This window comes from Scleropages formosus, chromosome 2, assembly GCF_900964775.1.
Source record: "Scleropages formosus chromosome 2, fSclFor1.1, whole genome shotgun sequence".
NCBI classification, from domain to species: domain Eukaryota; kingdom Metazoa; phylum Chordata; class Actinopteri; order Osteoglossiformes; family Osteoglossidae; genus Scleropages; species Scleropages formosus.
In genome coordinates, this window is record NC_041807.1 from 35770809 (window position 1) to 35797299 (window position 26491).

At 44.0% G+C, this 26491-nt stretch overlaps 1 protein-coding gene across 4 annotated transcripts in view; it reads right to left on the reverse strand.

Annotated features, from left to right (window-relative positions):
- Positions 1 to 258: 258 nt before the first annotated feature.
- kcnab2b (potassium voltage-gated channel subfamily A regulatory beta subunit 2b) overlaps positions 259 to 26491 on the reverse strand; it is a 90272-nt gene continuing 64039 nt past the window's right edge. For all 4 annotated transcript variants that reach the window (XM_018736580.2, XM_018736582.2, XM_018736583.2 and 1 more), the window contains 13 exons: positions 20862 to 20905; positions 20378 to 20415; positions 19852 to 19931; positions 16152 to 16196; positions 13255 to 13299; positions 12526 to 12569; positions 11506 to 11592; positions 8040 to 8125; positions 6280 to 6400; positions 6099 to 6193; positions 5140 to 5260; positions 2469 to 2557; positions 259 to 1780 (listed from right to left, as the gene is read on the reverse strand). In XM_018736580.2, the coding sequence (XP_018592096.1) occupies positions 1691 to 1780; positions 2469 to 2557; positions 5140 to 5260; positions 6099 to 6193; positions 6280 to 6400; positions 8040 to 8125; positions 11506 to 11592; positions 12526 to 12569; positions 13255 to 13299; positions 16152 to 16196; positions 19852 to 19931; positions 20378 to 20415; positions 20862 to 20905 (985 nt within the window). In that variant the 3' untranslated portion in view covers positions 259 to 1690. The remainder of the gene's footprint in view (positions 1781 to 2468; positions 2558 to 5139; positions 5261 to 6098; positions 6194 to 6279; positions 6401 to 8039; positions 8126 to 11505; positions 11593 to 12525; positions 12570 to 13254; positions 13300 to 16151; positions 16197 to 19851; positions 19932 to 20377; positions 20416 to 20861; positions 20906 to 26491) is intronic.

Genomic DNA, 26491 nt, shown 5'->3' on the forward strand with positions numbered 1-26491 from the left:
TACCTACATGCACTGCTTACTGTGGTATTTGTGACAGGAAAATAATAACAGCAAAAAGCATATTTACATGGTCTGTGGAAACAAGACCACATATTAGTGCAGTTTTCCATGGCGTGCAAAGTTGCACATAATAATAATAATAATAATAATAATAATAATAATAATAATAATAATAATAATAATAATGTAACTATACATATTATATGTCAAGTATATTTCTGTACCATTTTTCTTACAGCACAGCAAGCTTGGCTTGCTGGGATAATATTGACAGAATACACATGCATAGATCAGTAATAAAAACGCTCATTTAAATGCTAGTGTCAGTCAAGGAGCTCGCTGTGTTACACCATACTACGCATTCTCTTGCTGGAGTCATTAATTTTTCTTTCATTTAACTTCCAATTATTGTCTTCACATTGTGATGTTATACAGGGGAGCCAAAGTCAAATAAAAATAATAAGTGAAAAAATAACTGAACAAAATAATGTCATAAATAATACAATAAAAGGAAGACTTTTTTTTTTTAAAAAAAAAAAATCCACAACCAGGCTCACCCCGTGTTTATCACATACAGGTGTGTGGCTACTAATACTGGAGACATATTTCCCACAAAATAGAGCAAATAAAGTCATGAGAAGCATGTAAGCAGGAAGGAAATGGTATTATATCCCATTATATCCCCAGCCGTTCTGTATCTCACGACAGTGATTTTATCATTTATACCTTTTTTGTCCTCACCTGAAAAAAAGTACAATTCTTTGCGATGTGGTCTAACACTGAAAGAGTGAACCTGTCAATAAGATTCATTCTATGATCCTCGGCTCAGTTTCGGAGAGTCTAACAGGGGAGGCGATACACAAATGGCCTGTATTAACATCAAGTCGACGTGTTCAGGAGAACTTGTCTGCATGTTGTCGAGAGAATATAAAACAGCCACTTCCAGACCGCTAAGAGCAGAGACAAGTTGCTCCTGTGAAAAATAAATAAATAAATAATAATAAAAGAAACACAACAGCTTCAACGGTGAACAGAAAGAGCCGCTACTGGGGCAACGTAGGCAGTTTGACTCAGTTGCTGACATTATGGCCTTGCAGAGTGCTGATGTGTGTGTGTGTGTGTGTGTGTGTGTACTGGAGGGCTGGGTGATTTCACAGGGCTGCTGAGTGAGCAGAAACCAAAGGTATGTTTGATTTTACGGCGGCGGTGTTGCTGGATCTCCCTTAAGAAGTCCCGCTGTGTTGAAAACGAATTTAAAAAGATTGAATCACGAGTGTCTCAGACGTGGGTCAAGAGCGTCTTTTTCAATTGATGCTTTCGTTGAGTTTCCTTGCATTAATTCTCTTGTTTTTCGAGCGTATCGAAAGAAAAAAAGAGAGAAATGTAGAACCGCTGAGTAAGCACGTGCTTTTTGGTAGTTTTTTTTCCCCTCTATGGTTTAAAAGTACCTGCATTTTTCTAAATTTAACCCATTATAAATTATGTACAAATACATTTCATTTTTGACCTATCTTGACCTATTCCCAGCTAATCACTTCATCTACAGGGGATACTTTTAAGTTTGTCCCACGAAAAGACATCACCTTCGGAACCAAAAGATGTGAGGCTCTCCTGTCCCAGTTTCCCCCGCACAAGGTCAACGGACAAACAGATGATGTCATCGGGACGCCGTGTCGGCTCCGCCCCCTCGTTAGGACCGATAGTCCTTCTTGGTGTACGGCTTGTTGCCTAGGATACTGTCCACCTCGTGCAGGATGGAGGACGACAACTTCGGAAGCACCTGGGCGAGAAAAACGAAACGTAAAGATTGATGGACGCAAAGTAACATCATTCAAACAGGTTCCACAAAATGTGAATAAATAATGGGAATTAATAGGTAGCAGCTAATTTAAGAACAGGAGGCACCATCATCACAAAATCACCATGTGCCAGTATTGAATCCCCAAAAGTTAGGCTACGGGAAGTCAAGATGTGATGAAAAGTAGAGAAATATCTGACGAGATTGTTTTGCCGCATGCGTTTCCTGCCCCCGCGTTGAATGTTCACTGCGAAACGACACGGAAACGTTTAAGGGACGTCGGCTGCGCGTCCCCCAGTGAGGGAAGGCCCAAAGCGAGAGCTCCCGCTCCTTCCTGTGCGCTCGGTCTCCGATGACCTTATTAGTTCAATAAACCATCCAGGCATTTCAGGATGAGCGGCGCAGCAGGGTGGTGTTTTATTCATGAGTGATAATTCTATAATAGATGAGGAGCCCTGGAACAGTGCCAGCGAAGAACTGGTCGCAACACGGTTCTGTTCTGCGGTCGCATTTGTAATTTAGTAGGGCTGACTGATGCTTCCAAGCATGCAGCCTCCAAACACAAGTAGTTGAGGTGGTGCAGTGGTGCAGTGATGCACACACACACACACACACACACACACACACACACACACACACACACACAGAGCCACAGGGAAAGAGCTCTTACCTGTATTGCTCCTATGTTTTCCATGAGCTGGTCTGTGCTGGAGGTCCCCAGTAGCACTGCGCTCACCCCCTCGTTACGAAGGCACCACGCTGGAGAAGGCCGTCGTGGCACAACAATCCCAAACAGACCCCCAAAGGGGAAAGGAAAAAACAAACAAAAACAAAAATAATATTTGGAGACTAGGAACAACACGCTGGACACTGGCTGGTTGGTGGTCATGTGACCTTAATGACCCCTTACTGCACTAGTGTTATACAGTGTGATACTGCCATAAAGCCCCCATCCCCTAAAACCTAACCCACCAAGTATCGGCCAAAAGGCCAGAGATCGGTAGCACTGAGGTGCACTTACTCTGTTTCTTGTGCCTAAGAAAAATCCTGGAGTAACTGTATTTTTCAGAGTATTTTATGGGAATATTACATTTTTTTATTTCTCATGTACATTTGTAAAGAAAAAAATGTAAATTTACTTGCTTATATTTCTGTCACCCTCATTTACTTAATTTTGAATGTTTAACATTTAATGTTTCAACTTTCTTTTCTTTAAACCAGTTCATTTTTATTCCAAACTAATAGCAGCAACTCCTCGCTGTCGGCTGTTTTCTGTTTTCATGCCATAAAGGCTTAAAATTTCTCTTTGCAGTGACACCAATCAGAGTTTACAGGTGACCAATCAGAGTTTATTGGTGACCAGTCAGAGTTTATTGGTGACCAGTCAGAGCTTACTGTTGAGTTTTGTCACACCATAATTGACAACCTCTTTCATACAGCAAGGGGATGTGATAGTAGAACCCTGAGAAAACGTATGTGTTTCCATATTGCAAAAGTGTCAGAGTTTGTTCGAACTGGTCATCAACCCAGTAATTTGATGTTGCGCTCCAGTTTTATCAGAAAAATGGCATTAAGTGTATTTATAACGTTAACAGTAAGATAAATGTTTTAAAAGAACTGTTAAACCATTTCATGAATACCATCAAAGTATTTCTGATCTGAAGTTTTCTAAATTTACTGCACAGTTGTGATTAATTATGCAATTGTAAAATTGACTTCTGGAAAATTTGTAAGAGGTTTACTTAAAATTTATTAATATGTACATTTCTCAACATGTCAGTGAACATAATAACTGGATGTGCCTCATAAATGAGACAGAGTGATGTCAGCAACGGCGGTACAGGGATAAAATTTATTTCCTTATGAGGAATTATGTATTTCTCTTTATTGAAAAATTCTGATCCCAGTGTACAATTAGGGCCAATGTTCTTCTGATAATAAAAGATTGAATATTAGTTTTATTAACTTATCCCTAAGTTTATATTAGAACAGAGTGATGTTTTAGATGCTTCTGGCACACCCTCACCTCCCTGCACAATTTTCCCTGTGCAGCTTAGTGAACGTAAGAGGTGTCCGTACTGCACACCTCCTACACACCACAGGTGTGTGTCATCGCTGATGTCAAATGGTGTGTATTGACTCCACATACAATCTAAGAAAATATGCTGCTATAAATTCTTGTTCTTTCGCTGTTGTAGGTGTAGATACCTTGGTAACTATTCACGGTAACAAGTTCCGCACACGTTCGAACCACGGTCAACACGGGCGATGGAATGTCACTGACATGGCAAAATTATACCACGTTTATGCAGATGCAGTAAAGTACCATAATGTATGAGTGCTTTCCCAGGAACTGTGGGAAACTCTGATTTTGACGTCCTCAGCGAACCATCAAATCAGCCTGATCGACAGCAACGCACCTCCACACAACATGACTAACTAGATGCTTAGCTAGTCGACAGTGGCTGTTTCCTTATTTTATATTTTGTATTAATATTGACAATATTTCATGCTTATTACTTTATTAAAAATATGGATATATTTTTTCAGTGAGTTGAAAGAGACTAGGGACAAGATAGTGAAAGGCCTTGGCTGGCTTTTGCGTTACAGACAAACAGATAAGTAAGTTTCAGGATGTATTAAAAGATGAGCACATGGAGCACACAGGACACGTATGGGACACGCAGGGGACACGTGGGCGCATTAACGCAACACGGCCGTACGTCCTTCGCAAGAGTACGCGTGCAACTCTGACGGAAAAGGAATTCCGCAGAACAGTAAAAAAAAAAAAAAAAAAAAAACCCTTTTTTGAAGCTTTATTGTGCTTCATCATTGAGACTCCAAAGATCCTCAAAGTGGAAAAATATCAGTCGAAACATTCCGATTATTCTTTTTTTTGAGTCAGTTTAAACTGTATCATTAATTTTGATGTAACTAAGTTAATAAAAATTTTACAGTAAAAAGCCTAATGAAGTATATTTAAATTTATTATAGCCTTATACTACAGGTTTCGACACAAAGTTTCTAGGAAATAAATAAAGGGAGGTCTGTATTATCAAACTTTTATTAATTGTGACTTTGGGGCTAAACGTAATTCTGGAGCTGTGAACAAAATGAATTATGAACACTTCCAGTCCCAGCTGTGTTTGTAAGCGCAGGAGCCCATGTACTTTTACAGAGTAAAATGCGGTGTACTGGAAGTAAGCAGCTCCGTCACACAAGGCTGCCCCGCGCTCCTCCGCGCACGCGTCACGGCCCCAGGACAGACAGGACAGACGCGGGGACGGACGGACGGACGGACAGACAGACCGGAAGAGAGAGAGCGGCAGGGTGGCGCGTACCAATGGCGAGCTGCGGCAGAGTGCAGCCGAGCCGCTCGGCGATGACCTGCAGCTCTTTCAGTTTCGCCTGCTGGCGTCGGCCTTCCTCACTCAGGATCTTGTCCTTCAGCCACTGGTAGCCCTGTCGACACACACGCCTGCTCAAAGAGCTACACGCACACACACACGGGCCTTTTCAACAGTACTGGCTATAGGACAGTGCTGACGGGGGACAGGGAGGGTCCCCTACGGCCAAACCCTTAACCACGTTTATGGAGCGCTGTTGCTGCGTCCCGTCAGCGCGTGTACACGACACAAGAAGTGGGCAGAACTCCATCTTAGTAGTTTTCATTCTTAACAAACGAAAGAGTTTCAAAGTCGCGATGCTACTTAATTAAATGAGTGTTCAGTGACTGCAGTGTAATAAAACATAATAAAGCGCCATTCGGACTCAGCATGTAGAGACATTAACCAAAGTGCTTTGCTCGCTGTTAAGGCTCGAATTTTATCCCACTTCACACATATTTAAAAGAAATAGAAAAATGCTGATATTTTTCAAGTGTGTAGGAAGATGGGAGAAGAGAATGTAAGAGCTTGACATTAATAATATATACAAGTACCCAGAAGCACCAGAGCTGAGAGAATAAAAAATAGACAATAGCGTGTGTGTGTGCGTGTGTGTGTGTGTGCGTGTGTGCGTGTGTGTGTGCGTGTGTGATGGGAATAAAAGCGCCTTTCAGAGGTTGCTGTTTCTTTAAATCCATTGGATGGTTCAACCGAACGTCTCCATGATCTTGGTTCGATTCCATCCTGAAGGAACGTTCCGCACTTTCGCGTGAGGCGCCCTTTGCAGTTCGAGAGAAGGCGCCATCAGTTTGTAAATAAACAAACAGCAGCGGGAAAACATAGGGGAGAAAACTATTCAAAGAAGACGAGTGACCCGAGTGAAAAGGTCAGAGGTCACACAGGGTCACGGCTACCTTCAAAGAGGCCCGCGAGTACGGGGGCACCCCGCTGTCGTATTTCCCTGAGATGATTCCGCAGGCCAGCGGTGACCACGTCATTGCGCCCACACCTTGCGAGAGAGGGGAGGTCGGTGAAAACACGGTCCAAAGACAGCATGGTATCTTTCTTTGTGTCCAACAGGGGGCGCCATCTCACCTATTTTGTGGAAGAGCTCAGGCAGCTGGACCTCTACCTTCTCGCGCTGGAACATGTGGTACTCAGCCTGCTCGCAGATTGGCGGGATCAGGTTGAACTGCCGTGCCACTGAGTACGCCTCCTGCAGGATGCATGGGAATAGCAGCTGGATGCCACTGAGCGAGCTTTAAAATTTCCAGCATCAGGATCCTCATTATCATCACCGTCGTCACCCACATCATCATCATTCGAACGTTGTACGCAAGACAGCGTATTTTAAATATTTTTAAATATTCCATCCAGGAATAATCCACTCATCCATCACCTGTCCAGTGCAGGGTCATGGTGGTCCAGAGCCTATCCTGGAAGCACAGGATGTTAGGCAAGGAGCACTCTGGGTAGGACGCTGGTCCACTGCAGGGCAATCAAACACACTCATTCACCCTCTCTCTCTCTTTCTCACACACACACACACAAAGGGGGATTTAGAGTCACCAATTCACCCGAAACACACAACCTTGGATTGTGGGAGGAAACCAGAGCACCGGTAAGGAACCCATGTGATCATGGAAAGAATACTGTTGAGGTGTTCAGTTGTTCGCCAAGCTTGCCATTTAGGTTGCAACCGTTTCATCACCAGTCAAGGTGACATCATCAGTGCACAAGTTGTGTGGTTTGTGTTGGATGCCTCCTCCTTTATATGTAGTTTGATGGGTGAGATTGCCTGAAGCGTGGACGTGATTGGTTGGTTTCATGTGACCTCGAGCACGAGCGTTGTTCTGATGTCTGATTGGTCGGTTGCCGGTTTCAACCCGGAACCTGTACGATACCGGTTAGGCCCTCGTTGGTTCTTGCATCGTATTGGCTCGTAGATGCAGAACATTCGAGGGAGTTCCTCGAGGCCTGGTACTCTTCAGTCAATCCCATAAACAAACATATCGAACTGGACCCCATCTATGAGCCAATACAATGAAACCGGCAACCGACCAATCAGAAATGAGAAGAACTGCTTGTGTTCAGGGGGTGCGGTGGCGCAGTGGGTTGGACCGCAGTCCTGCTCTCCGGTGGGTCTGGGGTTCAAGTCCCGCTTGGGGTGCCTTGCGGCGGACTGGCGTCCTGTCCTGGGTGTGTCCCCTTCCCCCTCTGGCCTTACGCCCTGTGTTGCCGGGTAGGCTCCGGTTCCCCGTGACCCCGTAAGGGGCAAGCGGTTCCGAAAATGTGTGTGTGTGTGTGCGCTTGTGTTCAAGGTCACATGAAACCAACCAATCATGTCAAAGCTTCAGGCAATCCCACCCATCAAACTATATATAAAGGAGGAGGCATCCAACACAAACATTTATATTTACATTTACATAGCAAACCACACAACTTGCGTACCGATGATGTCACCTTGACTGGCGATGAAACGTTTGCAACCTAAATGCCAAGCTCGGCGAACAACCGAACACCTCAATCATCAACCCGAGCTACAAAGACCACTAATATTCTCTATGATCTTCAAATAATACTGTATATAACATTCTCCACTCAGACTTACCCTATTTTAAATAATTCAATTTCATGCAATTTTTAAAGCCAATGTCATAATTCTGTACAAAAAAAATCAGTTCCGTGTTGCAGCAGAAATAATCAAGAACATATTTTCAGCACACGAACGAGTCGCTCCGCTTGGCAGCGATCTTTTAACGTGATGGGTGGGCACACGCACTGTGGAAACGCGGGCTGTGAGGGACGCCGAGTGACACTTCGTGGACTGTTACAGGACCAGGTCGGAGGCCTACCATGATCTCCATGGAGCTCCAGCGAGACGTGCCCCAGTACATGGCCATCCCCTGGTTGATGACGTGGGTCATGGCCCGCACCGTCTCTGCCAATCAAACGCAGCCGTCAGCAGAGCGGACGGGGACAGGCGGGGACACGCTGAGCGGACACCAGAGGCACAATAGTGAGCGTGGTGAAAAACAGGGTAAGGTAATGGAATCAAGTGGTGGGGGAGAGAGAGGGAGCAAGTGGAAATGCAGGGTTATGAAACAGAAATAAAATGAACATGCGGCGTGAGAGAAATGACTGGAATGTAACGGCTTGGAAACAGACCGGTCCGGCCGAAGGACACAGACGTCTCTACGCTCTAACACAGCACAAGGAGCACCTTCTAGAAGCTTCTACACTCACTCCACTGATGAGTGTACAATCACTACACTCTAGAGTGTGTGTCGGCGTCAGGCCCTAAATGCTGTGTTTATATGAAGGGAGGACACTTTTCCTTCAGGCCCCACACACACACACACACACACACACACACACACACACACACACACACACACACACACACACACGTTTCAGCAGGTTCAACACCCTCTGCTAAATCACGGCTCGGAGAGGACAGAAAAAAAACTTCCTTTATTAACACAAGAAACACAATATGAAGGTGTGTGATGATGCGGGAGGAGCGAAGAGCTTTCATACGTCGGCCTCTCAACTGCGAGTGTGTTCAGTCATGCTGGAGAAACATGCTTTTGCACGCAAGGGAAGCGCACACGCTCTTTAAGATATTAACAAGCAAATTTTAAAAGCCACAAAACACAGCAAAACAACAAGGTTTAATACATGCAAAAAATAAATGCATAAGTCATGCTGTGTATTCACACACCTTATATTGAAGAGTATGATGATGAAATAATAATATGGGAGATGCATAAACAATACATGGCATTCTCTGTTTAGCTTTTATTTTATTTTAATATTGAGCTGGGCTCCAGGTGGCCCTTTAAAGGCACAGCGATACTTTTGCACAACTGTAAATGCACAAATGCCAGGTTAGAAACACACACACACACGAAACCAAAAACAACCGAAAGGGGTGGGGGTGGGGAATATTGCTAAGTGGGAAAAACCACATGGCATCAAGACATGCTCAGAGCAACAGGCAGGGGGCGCTCTCTCATCAGCCATCATTTTGGGAGGGAAAAGCAATAACTGGCATTCAAGCAACGCCAGGGTTACCACAGTCAAAGGAGGGAGTGAAAAGACATGGGGCTGAGGGAAGTTGGGGGAGAGGGGGGTGTACTGTGTTCACTTTGAGGAGTCCAGAGAGAGGGACAGCAGTGCACCTGCATATGTCCTTGTCTAACAGACTTCCCAATCACAGCACTTTAGTTTGACCCTGCTTGACCTGGGGTCTAGTCAGTAGGGGCAGCCTGGACCTCATATATTTATTTAACTGACACCCTCATCTAAGATGTCTTACAGAGTTAAACAAGTAAAATTACCATAATTTACCCATTTACACGGCAGGGTGTTCTAACTGTATCAGTTCAGGGTAAATACCTTGATCACTGGTACCACAGCACAAGTGGGATTTGAACCAGCAAACTTTAGGCTACAAGGCCCTAACCTATATATTATATACCTAACATATTATGAAGTGCATATTCTTCATGCACTTAATATCTCTTCCCAGTTAACCGATAACCTTGAAATATAGCCAGTAACGATGAAAATCTGCATATGAATCATTAAAATTTATTTACATTTCTGATTATTAATTTAGTAGTTGCATTTCTCCAAAGCGACGCACATTAGAAATGAAAATAAAAATCTTTAAGGCAGTGCATGAGCTGTGCCTTGGAGGAGAGAAAGAGAGGTGAAGAAGGAGTGCAGCGAGACTGAGGACGAGAGCAAGAGAGAGACGGTTAAGGAATCGCTCAGAATCACAGTCATGTGGAAAATGCCATCTGTCCAATTACACAGAGAGGGGAACGGGCTTCCGTGCCTCGAACCCTGGCCATCCCCCACACTGCAGGTCACACAGGGTAGCAGGCTACACACATGAGCTGAACTGGGTAAAACACAGTACAATGCAGGAACTCAAGAACAAGAGCAGGAAGCAGAACGAATAAATGATGACTGAAGGAAACAGAAGGAATGGTCAAACATCGACCTGGTCACTTTTTTTTTGCCCCCAAGTTTTGCTCGCAAGATGCTCTCAGGTTAGGATTTTCACATATCCATAAAATATGGCTCAGCAGCTATCGTGTTTCACTAGTAAATTGAGCATTTTATGGATTTCGGGTTTTTTCCATGTGAGAAGAAAGGCGCGCTGCCGCAAAACGCCCCTGGGGCAGGCTGCTAGCGCTCGCGCTAAGGCTACCATGTACCTTCTATGATGAATGGTCTTGACTTTGACGTGTTAAATGGATCTCCTGGTGACATAAGAAACACAAAGATTGTGAAAAAAGAAAGAGTTGGCATCTGTAAATGGAATGACATCACCGGTGACAGCAGCCCCGCCAGGTGAGCTCACAGTGCGGCTCTTAGGGCTTCGACCACACAAAGCACCGGGCCTTTCATGGGTAGGATATTCACAACAACACAGCATTTCTCCCTTATTGCTACTGACAATTCTTAGTGTTCTCAAATCCAACAAGACACACAAAGAGTGCGAAGACAACCTCTCGCTCTTGCGTTGCCACGTGTTGAATTATTTCATGTATTTATATTCATTTTTTCTTTGATGATTTTCCCCAAAGTGAATTACAGTGTTAAAGTGTTACTTATAATTATTCACCCATTTACTCAGCTGGGTGGTTTTTACCGGAACAACTTAAGGGTAACTTACTTGCTCAAGGGCACTACAACCGGAGGTGGGATTCGAACCTTTGAGTACCAGGTAGCAGCTCTAACCACTGCACCACCTGCTGATTCCTATTGTTTCTACACTGGTTTTACACATGAAATACAAATGTGTTGATTACACTGAATGTCGGCAGATTTATTTACAACAGCATTTTAAGCATCATGCTCAAGGTACCTTAGGGCAAAGTGGAACCCCATAGGTCCTGGTGCCAACGAATCTGTGTCTTGCCACTAAATCCTGCTGCTCATTCATGTGTTGATTATTTGTTTACATTGTAGCAGGTGGCAAAGTGGTTAAGGAACTACAGGTGTGAGTCTCTGCGGGGTGCCGCTGCTGGACCCGCCTGAGCGGCAGACCCGCTGTTCTGATGAATCCAGCTCTGAGGATGCGTGAGAACCATGACCAGTGTTTTCTGTGCAACTGAAGAGTGTGATGCAGGATGTAAGTGGATGGGATGGGGGGGGTGTCAGGGGCACTGAAACACCTCTGACCCCAGGTGTGAAGTCAGGTGGGGTGGACGTGTCCTGTGAAACACCCGTCAACATGTGATGTATATTTAGCTTGAGTGAAGAAGGATGCTCGGGTGGCCTGGGGGCAGGCGAGACACTCACCCTCCATAGGTGTGTTGGGATCCGGCCTGTTGGCAAAGACCACATCCACGTAGTCGAGCTGCAGCCGTTCGAGCGAAGCCTTGAGACCTACATCACATCACAATACCAAGCCCATCAATGTAAAACCCAGAGCAAGTTTTAAAATTACTGCTGCAGCAGGGTCATGGGAGCCTTCCCATCATCCTTTGCTCGGCAGTGATTTCTTGCTTGTAATTGTCACACGCTCTGTTCTGTGTTTTTTTAATGTGTCTAGAGTTAATGATATGGTGTTATTAAGGTGAGTTTGTGGTTAGCTAACTGAGTAAATGAGTAAATGGATTTTTATACTTTATTTGTTAAATTTGGTTGCCCCACCGCCAGTAAGAGTCCTATTGTATTTCATGATCTCCCTTGGCTCCAGCCTTAAAATATTTCTTATATAGAAGAAATGAAAAAAAAAAATGACTTTCCTTTAGCAGGACTGGCTCTCTCTGTTTCATTGTTATAAATGTCTAGAGTTTTTATTTCTTCAGCTGATGTTTTTCTCCAGGGTTACTTACAATTACTTACCTGTTTACACAGCAGGGTAACTTCATTGCAGCAATTTAGGTTAAGTATGTTGTTTAAAGGTGCTATAGAGGGAGGTGAAACTCTAACCTGCAACTTTTTGGTCTATAGGCAGGAGCTCTAACCACTGCACTACCAGCTGTCCCATTAAAAGGTTAAGCTTTCATGCAGCTGGGTAATTTTTACCGGAGTAATTCAGGGTACCTAGCTCAAGGGTACCGCAGCAGGAGGTGGGATTCAAACCCAAATTCTCTGGCTCTAACCACTACACCACCTGCTGCCTCACACTTTTCAATACAACAGACATTAAAAAATATTCCCATTAAGATCCCTTAAACCCCTGCCTTATTTGTACCCCTACATTGATTTATAACTACCCCCTAGGAGCCCTCAGCACAGAATGTACCGCTCCTTGTCATTGCAGGGATCACTGCACTGAGTACGGCTCTTTCCCACAGTGTTGGAGTCGCTTACCTTCTATGATATGTTTTCTGGACAAACCCCTCTCCGTTTCTGCTCTGCAAAAAAAAAAAAAAGAATCATCATCACTTTATGACGTGTCCAGACTGACACGGACATATTCAAAACACATATTCTGAAGACGTGTAGCGATGGCCGAACATTATTAACCGACCCTTCACGTGGGGATCGATTTACAATACGTGGATAAGAGGTGATCGCCAGTGAGACGTGTGCTCTGTGTATAAGGTGTGTGTGTGCATGTGGTGTGTTACTGGGGTGTGTGTATGTGGTGTGTGTGGTGCCGAGCTGAGATCCCTTCAGAGCTGCTTTTTTACTCAATTAGAGGGTAAATGGAGAGCCCAGACACATCAAAGAGCGATTCCGTTTCTCCTTTGGGACCGCCGGGGGCCTTTAATGGGCTTCTGGTGAAAGAGCATTCGCTTTGGGAGGGCCCCCCTGCTCACACGCAGGAAGTTATTACCTCGCCCCCCCAGGGTAATGCTTTAATTAGGGGCCTAGCAGGGGAGCAGGGGAGCAGGGTAGCGATGAACATTGAGCTATATAGGACGATTCGTTTGTCCTCCAATCAGGTCCCATCGCCCCCTGTTGTCCGTTTAGCTTATTAGGAGGAATCTTTGCGTTACGCCGGGGGGGGGGGGGGTGGAGCTGGAGGGGGCTCCCTGTGCGGGAGGGGGATGCCCCCTCCCTCAGTGTCCTCATCCTCAGACACGGGCTTCATACTTTCCACCCCAGAAGATCTTTGTGGTGATGACCAAGCTGGATCGCCTGTGGAAGACAGCAATGAACGGTTAGAAAAAATCTGGGACCACCTGCCGGCACAGCCAGTCTGTAAACGCAGGGCCGCTGGAGACGACTGGGTCGCTTGAGCTGTTTGTTGGATGATCACAACTTCCATTTCATTAAGTCAAACCACCAGCCCTTCGTTTCAGTGCTCAGGATTATAAAAGGTTGCCAGCAGCTGGAATGGTAGTTAGGACCTCACCGTGTAATCAAAGGACGTGAGTTCAAATTCCCTTGCTGCTGCAGTACCTTTCGTAAAGTCACTTACCCTCAACTAGTACAGTAAAAATGACCCAGTTGTATAAAACGGTAAATATGTAGCTTATTACACAAACTTAATAAGAAGTTCACAGTAACTGCTTGTTTTGCTTTGGAGAAATCACCAAATAATCTACCTGCCCATCTCAAATTACGTTCATATTTTACACACACACACATTTTCAGAACCGCTTGTCTCATACAGGGTCACCAGAGCCTACCTGGCAACACAGGGCATAAGGCTGGAGGGGGAGGGGACACACCCAGGATGGGACGCCAGTCCATCGCAAGGCACCCCAAGCAGGACTTGAACCCCAGACCCACCGGAGAGCAGGACCATGGTCCAACCCACTGCGCCACTGCGCCACTGCATCCCCCTTGTATTTTACATTATTCAAGAAAAAAATAAACTTAAAACAGCATGATATTCACTCTGGTCTTGTGTTTCCATTTATTATTCTTCTATCTAATACTGCCACACAGATTTCTGTCACTTCTGTGCATTTCAGAGTTTTCAGATGTAATTTCTGCGGAGGTTTTCATTATTTGAGAGTGTGTGTCTGAAAACGGACCCAACGCTGAACCTTGGGGAATGCCTTATCTGACCTTAGTCAAGAATGAAATGGTACTGGATTTCAGAACAAATTGTTTATGGCTTCATAAGTACCACCAAAAAATCTGATGAGCAGTACCTGGTATTCCCACCAGATTTAAAGCCTTTTTATCCCTCTCTTCTTTGTTTTCAGGAGATCGTATGATAAGCCCATTTGGTTTTGGTTTTTTACACTTATTTACTTAGCAGATTCTTTTCTGCAAAGCGACTTCCAATGAACTCTATGTAGTGTTATCAGCCCACACACCTTATTCACCACGGTGACTTACACTGCTAGAGGCACTACTTATACTGGGTCACTCATCCATACATCAGTGCAACACACTCTCTGTGCCATTCATACACTATGGGGGAACCTGAACAGCATGTCTTTGGAGTGTGGGAGGAAACCAGAGCACCCAGAGGAAACCCACACAGACACAGGTAGAACATGCAAATTCCACACAGACTGAGCAGGGATCAAACCCACGTTCTCTCCCACCACCCAGGTGCTGTGAGACAGCAGCGCTACTTGCTGTGTCACCATGCTGCCCTCCCTGGCACATTCTATTGTACTTTCTGTAGTTATACTACTATCTTGTCTTTTTAAAACTAAACAACAAAATGATTATTAATAGTCGGGGTATTAATAGCATCAAACATGCATAAAATATGCATTCTGTAGCAGGTACAGTAAGGTATTGGTTTGCAACCCTGTGTTGGGATTTAAGACTGTTGGTACAACCTCCAGGTGGGGTACTGCAATTATACCCATTGTAATGGGATTTGGTTGCTGACACCTATGCTCAAGTGTGGATTTTACTTTTCTTAAAAAGAAACTTATTGCTCTACTAGACAGGAAGTTTAGGCACCTAATTAAAATATGTTTGGAGACACAAAGACTGTTTTTCTCAAGAACAGACCTTCATTTCTCAAGGGAAGTCCTTTACCTGAACGGCATTGCTAAATAACATCGGGCCGTATAAATGAGAAAAGTGCATCGCTCTAAATTTTTCAAGTTGCTTTTTGCCGTTGTGGCCAAGGCGCGCCACGGGAAGTGCCACTGTGCTGTTTGTAAAGGAGAATAAAAAGAAACCATCTGCCATCCACTTGTGAGCGGTGGAGTTTGGCTGCGGTGGAGAGACCCCTGGCTGCGCTGCATCTCACCAGGCAAACTTAGGATTCTTAGCCACCATCAAATGTCCCTTCACTGCATCCCTTGCTGTCCCAGGGGGGTCGGTGCTCCACCCGGCACCAGTCGAAATAAACAGACCGTCACTGACTGAACAACCATTCGAGTATTGCACTGGAACAGGTTTCAATAGGAAGTGTTTCACAGACAGGGTGTACTGGGGATGGGATCACTGTGAGTCCAAATGTGGACAATATTAAGAGCCCCACCAGGGGAACAATGAAGTCATCGAATGACATATGCAGTCTGTGTGTCCAGAGTGGGTGTATGGACTGACAGACAGTGAGGGGAACATACCACTGCACTAAATTGTCCTAACAGCAGCAACAACAATACCAATAAATAAATAAAAATATATACCTACATACACACACTTTCTGAACCACTTGCCCCATATGGGTTTGCGGGGAACCGGAGCCTAACCTGGCAACTCAGGGCGTAGGGGGACACACCCAGGAGGGGACACCAGTCTGTCCCAAGGCACCCCAAGCGGGACTCGAACCCCAGACCCACTGGAGAGCAGGACCCAGTCCAACCCACTGCGCCATCACACCCCCCTTAAGTAAAAATAATAATAATAAATTGTAACTTATTGATCTAACATATTTCTGTAAAGCGAATTACTAATACACTAAGCTACTGACAATGATTAACCCTTTTATACAGCAGAGTAATTTTTACTGTATCAATTCAGGGTAAGTAAGTTGATCAAAGGTATTACAGCAGGATGAGGAATTCAAACTGGAAGACTGACTCCAATAATAATAATAATAATAATAAAAATAATAATATTACCTCCAACCTTTCTTCTTTATTATGGTCCCCAAAACCACCTCAGCTCTGAAAAAAGGGGATATGAAGAAGTGAAATGTGGTGTAAATACCAGAATTCTGAAAAATAATTAATAAAATCTATTTTTACGTGCAATGAGTAAGAAGTAATTCTCAGGAAAGACTCTCCAATTTATTTGTTTCATTTTTCCACAGCACTGAGAATAAACACTCCTACGGCAGACAGGATGTGTTATTTATTTATTCCCAGGGGTGATTAAAATGTTCTTTTCTTCCGCGAGCTGTTGAGGGAACGGTGCAGCAAATGAAGAGCGAGCAGAAGTCGGCACGCTAATGGCAGATGTTATGTCTGGCCTCAGGACTCATTGTGTTCTTCATGAATGGGTTCCATCTCCCCCTTGGAAGGAAACACCGCCCTCTCTGACCGCCTTCCCTGTGCCTCACTGTTACGGAAACCCCGATGCCCATCTTCCCTTCTCATCGTGCATCGCAAGTCCTCAAGGCACAGCACGTTTCAGCGGATGAGCCATGAACACGTAGCGATGGGATTTTTCATGTAAGCTGACGATGCTCGTTTTTAAATTGAAATGTTGATGTAAACCTTTTTCACTTTATTTATATTTAATTACCTTTTTTCATACCAGTTTAAAAAAAGAATCTGCCTGTAGTGCAGCGAATGCTACCTGTACTTATTCTCCAAGCTGATAGTTGGTAGTAAAGAACACCCAAGCAGAGTGGGACTTTGGGGCCACTTTAATTCAACTCACTTCCACTGTGTTCAGAGTTTGTGTCTCACTGCTGGAGGCCACATATTGTAACTTTCCCTCATTTTTCATTTTATTGTGGCTTGAAGTTAAGAAACATATTAAAAAAAAAGGTGCTACAAATTTTTTTTTAGTTATTATAGCTACACTACTGCTCAAAAGTTTTAGAACACCCCCATATTTCCAGTTTTTATTGAAATTTAAGCAGTTCAAGTCCAGTGAATAACCTGAAATGGTACAAAGGTAAACTGCCAGAGGTTTAAAAAAAAAGTTTAGGTTACCAAAAGCTGAAAAATAATGTACATTTCAGAGTTATACAAGCAGGCCTTTTTCAGAGAAGAAGTAATGGGTTACCAACTTACAGCTGTTCTGCAGCAATGGAAGTAAATTAAGCCTTGAACGATGATGCTAACAATTCCTACAGGTGTCCCAACTTTTGTTGATTGCTTACAAACCCTCTGTCTGTTTAAAAGCAGTGTTGGAAGAGACTGTGTTACTACACTCTCTTAAGCATTATTTGGACAGCATTGCATTGCATTGCATTGCATTGCATTGCATTGCATTGCATTGCATTGCATTGCATTGCATTGCATTGCATTGCATTGCATTGCATTGCATTGCAGGAAGTAGTATATTGCTCTTATAATGGTGAGGAAAAAGGTAATTAAAGGAAGACAGACCATTATAACCCTTGAAAGTGTAGGTCTTTCCTTCAGAGAAATTGTGACGAAAGCCAAGGTGTCAGTGAGTACAGTTTCCTACACCATCAAAAGGCACTTGGAAACTGGAGGAAACTCTAATAGGAAGAGGTCTGGCAGACCCAAAGCCACAGCAGAATCAGAAGACAAGTTTCTGAGAGTCAACAGGTTGCGTGATAGGCAGCTCACAGGACAACAGCTTCGAGCACAGCTTAATACTGGTCGAAGAAAGCAAGTCTCAGTTTCAGCTGCGAAGAGAAGACTTTGAGCTGCAGGTTTCACAGGTTGGGTGGCAGTAAGAAAGCCGTTGCTAAGATGGCAAAATAAGAGGCTTGCTTGGGCCATGAAGCACCGCCACTGGACTACTGAAGACTGGAAGAAGGTCTTATGGATGGATGAATCAAAATTTGAGATCTTCAATTCATCACAGAGGGTTTTTGTATGCCATCGAGTAGGCTAAAGGATGGAACTTTCTGAACAATATTTGATTTCCGTTGTAGAAAGAATGCCACGAGTGTGTTTGGCTGTTATATCTGCAAAAGGTGGCTACTTTGAGCCAAAAATTTAGATTAAATTTTGTTAAACAAAGCGATTCCATGATTTCTTTATCTCCAACTGTTTATTTGTTCTATGCTTTAATTTTTGGAGTACATTGAGACAAACAAACTGTGGAGACAAACAAAAACTGTGTAAATTTCAATAAAAACTGGAAAAATGGAAGTGTTCTAAAACTTTTGACCGGTAGTGCATGTTAAAAGTTTTTACAGAACCTAAATATTTCACTGGTCAGATTGAAGCAAACACTGCATCTCAAAGCAAATTTAAAAAGTTCACATCACTGGCACATCAACCTGCTAAAAAACTCTCTTTACTTAAGTATGAACAGGCTTGTTAGACCACTCACCAGACCCACTGGGTGGGTAGTGCTTTCAGGAGAGACCAGAACCAAGAGCCTTCAGGTTCCCAGTCTCTGCTCTTAATCACTACACCACATGATACAGCACAGCAGATAGAGCATCAGCTAAGCATCCTGTTTACATACCGTCTATAAAATCTGGCAAACAGCAAAGTGAGCATATGCCAGATATACCTGGAAGATCAATAAACGCAGAACAGAATGAACAGGGTATGATCCAAACACACTTGCCACGAGCTGCACGGGGATCTGTTCAGAGTAATGAACATCACGTTTCCTGCAGCCACTAAGCAGATGCTCGGTATCTGGGCCAGCCAGGGGGTGCCTTGCATAAATAATCCTGGTAATTATAAGAGAATCTCATCTAACACTCGGCTTACCCTTCTGCCCTGAAAGAACCTAACAATAGCAGTAGGAGAGAGAGGGAAAATACCAACTCTTATATAATTTCAGAGCCGGTTGCAACCTGCGCTAACAACGTGACGGCTGATGCCGACATTTGAAGGACGAGGGTTCAACAACTCATCCCTGACAATGCAAAGTAAACTCTGAGTGTGTTTCCCTTCAGTGGGGCCTCCAGAGGTGATCTCCACAAATGATGTCAAAGTCCCAAAGATAAACAAGGGTTGCCTTTCTAAGTTCACGATGTTCCCCCCAGAACTATATTTCTTCTTATTGCAGGAAATTGAATTACGTTGGATCAAATCAAGCAGAAACTCTTGTTGAAAGTGTAAATGATGAGGTTATCATACTTCGGATGATCACGAGGAGATTTGTCTTTCTCAGATGGCAAAGCTGAAGAAAAAAGAAGAGAACGAGCAACAGCCAGATGGATGGACTCAATCGCAGTGGCAATGGACACTACGGACCCAAGTGGAGGACACTCTATACAGTATATGTCATCATTAAGAATCAACGTTGACTCAACAGCACTTAACAAAACCAATATTTAACATGTTGAATCTATGGGAGACTTAACACCTTGTTAGTTTTGAATTGATCAGCCATGATGTTTACATTCAAAATTCTCCAAAACATCTACATTAACTCTAATCTAAGAAGAAAAAACATTGGTTAATCTATATTTCATTTGCATGGCTGTTTTTCAACAATACTTGAGGTTATGTAATATAAAGAAATGGTCTGAAAGAAAGTAGCTTGTTTGTCAGATCCAATGGAGGTAAAGGCATAGGGAACAGGAGAAGGTGCCAGGAGCACCTGATGATGTCTATCTTCATATAATCCCACACGTGGCCAATCACAGTATGAGGCAAGGGGGCTGCTGGGAAAAGCCAGAACTAGGTCAAAGTCTTGGGGCCCACTCACTTTCCTGCGGCATAGACCTCGGCCGTGTCAAACAGGTTGATCCCGTTCTCGTATGCCAGTGTCATCAGCTGCTCTGCAGTCTAGGGGAAGCAGAGAGGGAAGAAAGGGCAGGAAGGGTAAATCATCTAGGCTGACTACACTTCCGAGTGCAACAAACACAGAGATGCATTTTAAATGTGCTCTCGTAAGTGCCTTCATTCCTCTACGTGTCCAGATTTCTCGGCAATGGTGCATAAATCAATACGGCTGGTGAGGGGCTTGTAGTTTTTCCACCATCACAGATGAAGAAGAGGCTGTCATTACACAGTTGTAGATGAAGAAAAATGCAGCCATTCATCCATTCTAGATGAAGGAAAGGTAGCCTTTCCTCCATCATAGATGAATAGGAGGCAACCACTCTTTCATCAGGGATGAAGAAGAGGCAGCCATGCCTCCATCACTCTTTATATTTTTCCATAGTTTTCAACATGCTTTGCAGGATCACATGCATTCCGTGTCGTGAAAAGCACACAGTGTCCATTCTCACCTCGTCAGTGACCTGACCCCCAAAGGTGACCCATGTTCCTGTGAAGACACAGCAGAAACATCAGTAAATTCCAGAAAGAATATCACTCCCATTGCTTATGATAACCCTGACGCAGCTAACGAGGGTACTTAATTCTGTGTGTGTCTGTGGGGAAATGGAGACAAAAGGCAGAGTTAAGCCGGTTATTTTCACATTAGGGTGTTACGTGAAACTGATGCAAATTCTGTTCTATTCTGACAGACTCTTTTCTCTCTGTTTCTATTGTTACAAAAAGATTAAACTGTACTGAAAATGTCCAATGCGGAGAATGCCATTCTTGTGAATACACGTCATACTTAAACCATGAATTACCACACTAATGGCTTTTTTCACTACATTGTATAAATCTAAAGAGCAATGTCTTAATTGTTCCTCTGTGGAGATGGATGCTCATTTTAACACCAGTCTTGTCTGTTGTTAACAAACCATGGTCACAAATGTTTACCTAGGCCAAGGCAGGACACTCTCAGCCCTGATTTCCCGAGGTTTCTGCAAAATATAAGACATGAGCATTAGCGTACAGTCATGCGCCGCTTAGCGATGTTTTGCTTAACAGTTGACCACATATACGACAATGGTCCCATAAGATTATAACGGAACTGAAAAAATCAGTTAGCCACATCATAGCCATTGTAACGTCGTAGCGCAACGTGTTACTCACGTGTTCGTGGTGGTGCTGCTGTGTAACCTACTGTGCTGCCAGTCGTATAAAAGTATAGCATATACAATAATGTACAGTACATATTACTTGATAATGACATTAAACACCTATGTTACTGGTTTATGTATTTACTATACTGTACTTTTTATCGTTATTTTACGGTGTACTCTTTCTTCTTATAAAAAAGTTTACTGTGAAACAGTAGGCCTATGCTGTGCTACACCGGCAGCAGTGTCATAAATCTCGTGTTTACCGCGTCTCGTGACTGCACCGAGGCTATACCATCTAGGTTTGTATAAGTACACTCTATGATGTTCGCACAACAGCGAAATTGTCTAACGATGCATTTCTCAGAATGTATCCCCGTCGTTAAGCGACGCATGTCTGTGACTCCTGGATGAACTTTGGCTGACTGGTTTTTTGATCTTTCTAGTGAAATATTCTTGACAAATTTGCTTAGAAGTAATGAGTTCATCACTGTTATCTAAGTCCCTCGCCATATCTCCACCATGGATTCGACAGACAGTCATTTCCACCGAACCCGTGTCCACAGCACTGTGACTCTGGAAAGACCACGAAACTCGTAACTAATTCCCAGTTTCAGTAAACTGGCTTGGGATCAGTGAAAGGAAGCAGGAAGCTGAACATGACATGCCCAGCATGCCCGTTTCAGCATATCCCATCCGACAACATCCATGACTGCGGGTGCAACTGGCACTGTGATGGAGGCTGGCAGGTAGATAGAAGGTAGAAGGGCGGAATTGGCAAATCCGAGTCCAGATTAGCTCGGTACTGCATCCCCGCACCCAGCAGAGGGCCTCTATGGAGGAGCCAAGAGGGAGGATCAATGAAAGGGGAGACAGGAAAGAGAAACAGACACCCCCTTAATCCGGCCCCCCGTTGCATAACCTGAGCGACTTACTATAGATATCACATACCCAGGGCAGCATATAGACGTTTCTGGAAAACAGCTGAGGTGAGGAGTCTACCAAAAAAATCTTAAGAAAGTGGCTTAGAGGAAAACAGCAAGTCAAACAAACCCATAAGCGTCTCATGTCGGACTCCTTCCCGTCAGTTTTATTCATTTTGCAGGTGCTTTTCTCTAAAGCCACATACACACACAATATCTATAACCACTTATTCCGAACAGAGTCGCGGTGAACCAAAGCCTAACCTGGCAAAATAGGGTATAAGGCTGGAGGGGACACCAAACTGTCGCAAGGCACCTCAAGCAGGACTTGAACCCCAGACCCACCAGAGAACAGGACCCAGCCAAACCCACCGTGGTACCAGGTCCCCCGAGCAACCTACAACTCACACATACATTTGCTGAAAAAACTGTTTACCCCTTAGTGGGGTCGCGGCGAACCGAAGCCTAACCCGGCAAAATAGGGCATAAGGCTGGAAAGGACACATTCGGGACGGGACACCAGCCCATCACAAGATCAACATACAATTCAGAGCAAACAAAAGTGCATTTCACAACCAATGAAGAGCTTTAAATGCAGCCAGTTGAGGAGAACCAGTGACTCTGGCTGGGATTCCGCAGCTGTGCTCGCTTTACTTTCTTCCCCCAAAGGATCATTCAAAATTTCAGAGTAAAATATAAAGCGTAACGTGTCAGATGCAATCCTCTGTAACATTCAAGAGAAGAAAAAAACACAGCGGCAGCAACACCGAAAATAGCAGTTACAACAGAAGCTACAAACTGGAATCGATACTCCAACATTAAGGATGTACGGTACAACGTGTGCCATAATTGGTGTTTCCGAAGGTTAGGTGAAACCCCAAGCAAAGCACACTCACACACTCACACACACACATTTTCAGAACCGCTTGTCCCATACGGGGTCACGGGGAACCGGAGCCTACCCGGCAACACAGGGCGCAAGGCTGGAGGGGGAGGGGACACACCCAGGACGGGACGCCAGTCTGTCGCAAGGCACCCCAAGCGGGACTCAAACCCCAGACCCACTAGAGAGCAGGACTGTGGTCCAACCCACTGCGCCACCGCACCCCCACCTCAAAGCACACTCATTGACAGCATTTCACCTCGAAGCGACTGCATGGTGGTACAAAAGGTGAGGGAGCAGTCATCTTGCCCATGTTGAGGAGGTAAATATAGAGGAACGTTTGCAGCTTTATGTACCTTGGATTCACCTCGGCCAACAGAAGAGCGTGAGCTCCACGCTCAAGGTAATGTGGTGTAACAGAGGCTGGCAGCTGTAGCTTTTTTAAAGGACAAGCATCTATTTTAACGCCTGTTGAAAAGATGATTGATGTTCAGGCCTTGGTATACAGAATCTGCATTTCACATGGGGGTCTCTCTCACATGAAAAAAGTAAGGGTGGCCAAAGTGTGTTACACATCTCCTTCGCTTTGGTCTGCACCTCCCACAAGCAAGGTAAGGGTTGCTTTGCTCTACTGTCAAACTGCAGGACAATTATTCAGCTGCACTGCACTCAGAAGAACTGTCATCATCACCAGAACATGAGAAGAAACTCTGAAGAAACCAGTACCCTCGCTTAGAAGCTAATGGGCTTTGCTCACAGAAGGCATCTGCCCACTACAGTCCAATGTGTCTGTCTAAAGTGTCTTCATGACAAAGCTCTAGGACCACACTGTGACACATCGGTCCAAGGCATAGTAGTTTAGTTGAGATCACTAGGATTTTGACTGAGATACATTAGCAGTCAAAAGTTTGAGCACACTTGCTGGAAACTAGTTAATCTCCAGGTCATTATTTTGAGTCATCCTTCACTCCTTTTCGGGGAGATCGTTCTCGCACAACTTTGATGTGTGTTTTGGGTAGTTAGCTTGCTGGGGAATTATGGCCATAGCGATAATCCTGAAGGAACAGCGTGTCTTTGAAGTATGCTATGATAACTATGCTGGTTGAGATTGCCATTGAGTTGGAAAACATCAGCAACCCATGCAATGACACTGCCACCTCCATGCTGGACAATGGTAAATCACATGGGCACAACTTGTGCAAATGCTCTCTGTGTCTTATAAATACTCGGTGGTTGGGCCCAGATACTTCACATTCCGACTCATTGGTCCATGGTACTCATTTCCACTGCACAAATATCAAAGTTTTGTGTTGTTTTAAACAAGTGTACTCAAACATTTGACTTATGATGTCTATCCAAAAAAGACACTGTATGTCTTCAAAAATGTATTTTCAAAGACTAAAGGTACAGAGCTTAAAAAGCAAAATGGTAAAGGCAAACAGACTTTCTAAACTCCAACAATCCCCTTTAATCCACACCAACATTTGCAATTCACACATTCCGGCGAGGTATTGGAAGAAATAGCTATTAGACTGTTAAATCTCCAGGAAGCGCTCTCAAAAACTTGGAATTTCAACAAAACTGGAAAAAACATGCAAAGCCTCATAAGCAGAGCAATAAACATTGTGAGCACTGCCATGCAGATGAATAGAGAACTTGTGAAAGCTTTTCTGCACGGAATTACTGTCTAGCTACTAAGCAGCCAGTTCCACCTCAAGTTACACAGTTTACAGTGGATCTGTCCAAATTTGCTGGATATCAAGATGATGCAATTCAAAAGTACTACCTTACTTAAGATTACAAATCAGAAAGGAATAAGAATAAGCATTTTTTTTTCACAAGGTTTCAAGAAGGCCAGTCCACACTTATTATTCATTTATCCAAACTTTTCTCTAAAACAACCTTCAATATGTGGTCTGAATACTGGGGCATGCAGTGCTCTAGGTACAGATGAGGTAAAGAAGGATGTACAGGCACTGTTCATGTTTCATTGGAAAACCAGCACACAGGGAAACAATGCTCTTGATCAAAGGACCCACATTCCTCAAGGACCTGCACCTGAAACCATCCTGCTGAGCACCTTCAGGTTTTCTTTTTCCTGCTCACAAACACAGTGACCCCTTTATTTTGCTCGTAAGTCCCCTCCAGCGGTTGCACACTTACTCACATTTTTCTCATAATGCAACTATTTACATTGAACACGTTTCCCGCGGAAACTCGCAGTAACATGGGTCGTTAAGATGCAAATATACTTGTAGTGATTTGCCCCTTTGTACAGCTGGGTAAATTTTACTGTATCAGTTCAAGGTAATCAGGGATTACTACAGCAGGAACAGGGTTTTAAACGCAGGTTGTTCAACCTTCTGGCTGTGTAACTTTGGAAATGAAGATTTGCTGTGCTTGAAATATTTTTGAACAGAATCAGAATCAGAATCAGAACGAGCTTTATTGCCAGGTATGTTCGCACATACAAGGAATTTGTCTTGGTGACAGGAACTTCCACAGCACAGACAGAATGACAGTGACAAGACAGATGAGAAGATAGAGTATGTGAATAAGGGATGAAAAATATATAAAAATATACAGTACCCAATATTATATACAAAAATAGTTACTAGTTACAAATGCAAGGGAGTGTGAGTAAGAGATATGATGTGATAAAGAGTTATAAATATAAATATAAATAGCATTATGTATTGCACTGGTGTACTCTCTAGAGGGGGGATTTAGCTGTTCATGAGGTAGATGGCCTGAGGAAAGAAACTTTTCTTGTGCCTGGCTGTCCTGGTGCTCAGTGCTCTGTAGCGCCGGCCAGATGGCAAGGGTTCGAAGAGGAAGTGGCCTGGATGCGAGGGGTCTAGAATGATTTTGCTAGCCCTTTTACCGACTCTGGACGAGTGCAGTTCTTGGAGAGCTTGGGGGGGGGTGCCGATAATTCTTCCAGCAGTCCGAACTATCTGCTGTAATCTTCTGACGTCTGATTTCGTAGCTGAGCCGAACCAGACAGTTATAGAGGTGCAGAGGACGGACTCAATGACTGCGGAGTAGAATTGCAGCAGTAGCTCCTGTGGCAGGTTGAACTTCCTCAGCTGGCGAAGGAAGTACAACCTCTGCTGGGCCTTCTTCACAATGGAGTCTATGTGGAACTCCCACTTCAGGTCCTGTGAGATGGTGGTGCCCAGGAACCTGAACGACTCCACTGTTGCCACAGTGCTGTTCATGATGGTGAGTGGGGATAATGCTGAGGTGTTTCTCCTAAAGTACACAATCATCTCCACTGTTTTGAGCGTGTTCAGCTCCAGGTTGTTGACAGCCAGCTCTTGGACCTCCTGTCTGTAAGCAACATAGTGTTTTAGGAAAACCTCAGGAAACTGTTTAAGTGTCTACAGGAGGTCCCAGCAGGTAAAGATACCTATTTGTTAAAGAGTGACAGATGAAGCTCCAGAATGGTCCATTGATGTACTACTGTGGTGCAAGACACTTATCCTGGAATATTCCAACAAAATGCGCAGCTTTATGGGTAAATCCGTAAGTCATTTTGGATAAAGGCACTCACTGCACAATTAAATAATACATAAAACAATCCTACCAGAAGGTCATTCATTTTGCATGGAAGAGTTA